The 5,575-nt window shown below is 35.2% G+C and overlaps 1 protein-coding gene across 1 annotated transcript; it reads left to right on the forward strand.

The window, feature by feature from the left end:
• Positions 1 to 3,779: 3,779 nt before the first annotated feature.
• Positions 3,780 to 5,099, forward strand: LOC125665457 (uncharacterized). The gene is made up of 2 exons (XM_048898097.2): positions 3,780 to 3,878; positions 4,070 to 5,099. Exons 1-2 carry the CDS (start codon positions 3,873 to 3,875, stop codon positions 4,580 to 4,582), a joined length of 519 nt encoding a protein of 172 aa, XP_048754054.1. The 5' UTR covers positions 3,780 to 3,872; the 3' UTR covers positions 4,583 to 5,099.
• Positions 5,100 to 5,575: the final 476 nt, after the last annotated feature.

A 5,575-nucleotide genomic window follows, 5' to 3' on the forward strand; every position in this document is an offset into this window, starting at 1 on the left:
AATGGATTTATTGTTGTCTTGGAAACAATAAATATTTTGACCAATGTTTACATACGGTAGAGCGAATTTTATAAATTCAAACCAATACACGACAAACCATTGATACCACCAATAACCTGTGGAAGCAATATTGCACACTTCCTTCGTCTAGAATGGAGATTCCCAGAATCACATGGAATCTAGATTAGTGTTCAGAAGTTTGTAGCTATATAAATGTTTATGTTGATTAGTGTTCAGAAGTTTGTAGCTATAGAAATGTTTATGTTGATTAGTGTTCAGAAGGTTGTAGCTATATAAATGTTTATGTTGATTAGTGTTCAGAAGTTTGTAGCTATAGAAATGTTTATGTTGATTAGTGTTCAGAAGGTTGTAGCTATATAAATGTTTATGCTGGTTAGTGTTCAGAAGTTTGTAGCTATATAAATGTTTATGTTGATTAGTGTTCAGAAGTTTGTAGCTATAGAAATGTTTATGCTGATTAGTGTTCAGAAGTTTGTAGCTATAGAAATGTTTATGCTGATTAGTGTTCAGAAGTTTATAGCTATAGAAATGTTTATGTTGATTAGTGTTCAAAAGTTTGTAGCTATAGAAATTTTAATGTTGAGTACTTTTTCTTCATTTTGTCGTGTTTTATTCCTCGTTCTTAATTCCTTTTGTTTCCAATTACGTAAGATGTTTCCTGGGGGTTGGGATGTTTTCATCTCATTTTTTATTATCGAAACACAAAAAAGACGCACAAGACATTGAACTATACCTCTGGTGCAGTGTCATGAGACTTACACGCGCTCACCTTTGATGTCGGTCTCACTTTTATAAAAAGATGAATAAATTGTAAAGTGAGGCTGAGATCAAAAATGGACTGAAATATGACTAAGATATCTTAAAATTGATATTCAACAACACAAACAGCTGACAGAGAGATCGATCGAGATCTTATGGACTCGGAGCATGGTTTTCACTGCGTGTGTGCGTATGCGTGCGCGCGTGTGTGTTACTGAATTCGTTTTATGTGTCATCTAATGAACATCAGCATTGAAAAAATAAAAGACAATGTTAAACATCGTTCTTTTAGATGTAAAACTTATACGGTACCAATTTTGATGCACCAGATGCGCATTTCGACAAATAATGTCCCTTCAGTGATGCTCAACCGAAATGTTTGAAAGATGTTTGAAGATGCATTTTCTAGAATTCATATAAAATGTGTATATGAACAAATTTAACACTGCACAGCATAATAATGCATACAATGTTGGTTACATTGAGGTGGAGGGGTATTTATGTCGATTCTTATCGCTAATGCTTGTGTTATGAGTGGTTTGTATGGCAGCAGGGCTTCTGTATGTGTGTCAAATTACAATGTTTGATCAAGTCAAAATAATAGGAAATGCTATGAATTGTTTCATCATTATAACATATTCTAATTATTTCATAAGTCTCAATAAGTGTTAGTATGATTAAAGGCAATCTAATTAGAATTAGATCCTTTAATCTGTTCACGTATATCGCTACACAAGAATCTAAGGAAACCGCATACGGAGGTCAAATCTAGTGAACTTTTAGTCTAACCAATCAGCACATTGGCTATCAAATCGACGGTGTGAACTCGGTTCATTCGGAACATTGAATTCTTACTAATATCTGCCGAAGTATTCCGGAAATAGCAACGTGCCAGACACGCTGAGGACAACACGAAGAGTGTATAGTTTGACAAATATTTGTTGTTTGTGTTGATTTTCATTTGTTGTAAGAGAGATCGACAGTGAAGGAAACTCTCAAATCAAGAAGTTACAGAAATTGAAATGAGGAAAAGATTGATGTGATTCGACAGATGATTAATTTACCGCAGCGCGCGGGGTAGGAAAAAACTGCCATGTTACATTACGTACATTCTTCATTATTCAGAACAGCTATTAACACATCTTTCTGTTCCTCTTTTAAAGATTGAATCTTGCAGTCTTTCAAATCTTATAATGTGCGCCAATAGTCGGTCGCCATAATTGTTGTTGTCCCGATATTTTCGTTTACCGAATGCAAATATAAAGAGTTCTCTGATTGGATGAACATATCGATGAATATGCATGATTAAAAGGTCACTAGATTTAACCTCCGTTTGCGATTTCGAATAAAATCCTTGTGTAGCGATATAAGTGAGCGGATCAAAGGACCTAATTTTAATTAGGTTGGATGAAAGATGAAGATAACGAACAATGATCAATCTCATAACTCCTATAAACAATACAGAATAGATAGTTGGGCAAATACGGACTATTGGATACGCCAGAGGTGGGATCAAGTGCCTAGGAGGAGTAAGCATCCCCGGTCGAACCCGCCGTGAGCCCTATATCCTGATCAGGTAAACGGAGCCACGAACCATCACTCGTACCAAGAGAAGTGATCACATAACTCCAGTGCTGGTTTCTTTACATTGGCTTCCTATTGACAGGCGCAGCCAATACAAAATTATCCTCTACGCATACAAGGTGATTCAAAAGATGGCACCAAAATACTTGGAGGAGGTGATCACTGTTTAACAACCGAATCGTTTCCTAAGATCTGAAAATTCACTGACATTAGTTAGACCTAGATGTCAAACCTCCACATATGGAAACGCGCTTGGATGTGGCAGCAGCTACACTCTGGAACTCTCTGCCTAATACCCTCCGCCGTTGTCAGAATTTGAACACTTTTAAAAACATTTTAAAACACATCTTTTTAGACTTGCATATTATTAGTATTATAGGTGGGTAAATATCTATGGTTTCTTTACCATCATTTTAACATGACTTTTTCAAGTGTATAATTGTATATTTATTTCAACTATTGCATTTTATATATCATTTGAGTGTACGGCGTGGAACGTTTTTCATGCATATCATGTTTTAGATTTTAGTAATTTTACTTCACATTATTGATGTTTTTCTAGCATTGTTTTGATATTATCTGTCTTCATGCTATTATAAGTTCCTTTAACTACGTTTATAACATGCTGTATAATTTTTATTGTGTACAGCGCTTAAGAGTGGTTATTTACAGTAATATAGGACGCTATATAAATAAATATTATTATTATTTATCCGTAGTCAAATTCAGTGTGTCAAGAACGGTCTAACAATCGGTATGAAACATGTCAGACAGCATTTGACCCAATGATAGGTTGTATTGACGAACTAGATCGTTATAACGACCATATAATTTGTGAAATGCTGACTTCAAACGAGACTGTTGAAACTCCTGTACCATCAAATTGTTTGTCAGTAGTTTGCCTCGATTTAAAAACTCATCTATACTAATGTTAAAGAGGTTTAACACCTTTAACAAACATATTGGTTTTAATCTGTATTTTGCACTTCCTGCAGGTAATTTGCCCATGGTTTTAGTTGATGAATCGTCTCTAAAGAGATGGTTTACAACACCATTATTGAATTGAGATGATTAGATGATGCCTCTCCAGTTGTGTTGACTCTGATAAACGATGGGTGCAAGACGGGCTGAAGCAGTGTTAATGAACCCAGTACAATTTTGTTGAATTTCATTCACGTCCTTTGAATGCATTTGTACAACAAACTCTACCTAAGCAGTGAAATTTCAACAGATTTAGGGTGAAACATTCTCCTTACACTGCAGAGTGAAATTTGAACAGAGTTCCTATCGTCTGTATAGTGAAACAAACCATTCAAACTGTAATACAGTATAATACCAGGGTTTTATTGAGGCCTTGTTTACGAGGTTGTTTGGACCACTTTTTACAAATGTACGTGTCACAGATAAGCGATTCAGTATCATTGCCCCCTAGTGAATGCACTTCCGTTAAAGAGGGATATAAAAACGCTCGGAAGGAAGCTATAACAGTAGTTGATACATATTTCAAAATGCAGGTAAGACGTTTAATCCATCGAGAAAATAGGAAATCACATCTCCACTTCAAAATTCTGCAAAGCGATGTTAGGTTTTCCTTAAACGTTATATACTAGCACACACCATTTTGCAATTATTTAGAGATTCTTTAATCTATCTTCATTCCCTTTCTGATGTAAATCAACTGATACAAATCATACATCTTTTGCAGAAGATCTTGTCAACCATGCTGTTAATTGTCATTATAAAAGCGGCTCATATCCATCCTATCCATGCTTTGGAAACAGAGTACGAAAATCAAAGTACCAATAATGATCAAATCAGGAAAGTGGACAGTAGATTACTCACTCTAATCAGTAGCTTTATTAAAACTGAAATTGATAATTCAACAAGTCATTCATTGAAAAGAAGACACGTGAACACTCTCTGTTCAAAAACCCTGCGAAATAAATGCCAGGATTCGCAGTCTCTGGATCAAACACAACATTCGTCTATAGCGGAATATTCTCTTTGTCCTTGGAGGTTGAAGGTCAATCAAAATCGCTACAGAGAACCGAAGCAGATCATGGAAGCAGAGTGCACCTGTCCCGGAGACGTGGAAATGACGAACGTTGTTTGTAGAAATGTGTACAGAGAAATGGAGATTAAGATATTTTTAGACGGATATAAATTGAGGAGTGTACAGGATATTTCGGTTGCATGTGTTCCATTTTTGTTGAATTGATTACCATTATTATTATTTACTCCATTTATATTTATTCAATTCTGTTTCATTCTGTTCGGAGAGTTCGTAATTACAACATTTGTAATACATTCTTATATTTTTGGTTAATGATAATTTTTGTTAATGGTCCATATTTAAGATATTGTGTAAGTTTGTACATCGTTTTACTTGGTGTTGATCAATGTTAAGCATAAGTATACGGACCGTACTCCATCTCATATTTTATATTGACTACCTTAGTCGTTCAGGTAACCTAGTGATGTCTGTTTTTTGTACATCAGCGTTTGTTATACGTTACGTTAAAACATTTTTAATTTCTCAGAAGCTTATATTTTCTCAGGGTTAGACTAGCGTTTATAGGATAATTAAGGCCAGTAACTCTGTAAATTTCCTGTTTTTCCAACCCTCAATATCTAAGTCGTAACCTACAAAATTGATGCAGTGTTGAAATAATGTATATTCTCTGATGAGCAATGTGAAATAAACACAGTTGTGTGTAAGTAAATTTTGAAATTCATGGACTTTGGGTCAAGAGGTTTGATTTTGTTATCAACACGAATTTGGCAAGTGGACATTCGACAATCAATGTATTCCAAAATCATGCCATTCATTGTCCCTGATCTAGTGTCGGGGTGAAAATCTGCATCATTATGACTTGTATAGTGGAATAGAACTTAGAATTTTAGTTTTAAAAAATTCCTATTGGAAAAGGAACATCCGGGTGCCGCGTGAAAGCTTAGATGTTTAACATACATTCTGTAGGTAGTGACTGTTCTTTCTCCAAGCGTCCTGCATCAGAAGTGAAAGTCACAGGCCTCTCAGACATGTCATTTCACGGTTATGACCTTGAGAGCCATGCATAACTCAAAATGTGTAACATTCTACTTACAACTGGTAACATATCTTATTATCTTTGTTTAATACTATTCGAGACGTCATTAGCTGATAAAAGTCAGACCTCTCCTGGCACAAGGAGATAGAATTGTCACGGAT

Source organism: Ostrea edulis, chromosome 1 (genome assembly GCF_947568905.1).
Source record: "Ostrea edulis chromosome 1, xbOstEdul1.1, whole genome shotgun sequence".
Taxonomy (NCBI): domain Eukaryota; kingdom Metazoa; phylum Mollusca; class Bivalvia; order Ostreida; family Ostreidae; genus Ostrea; species Ostrea edulis.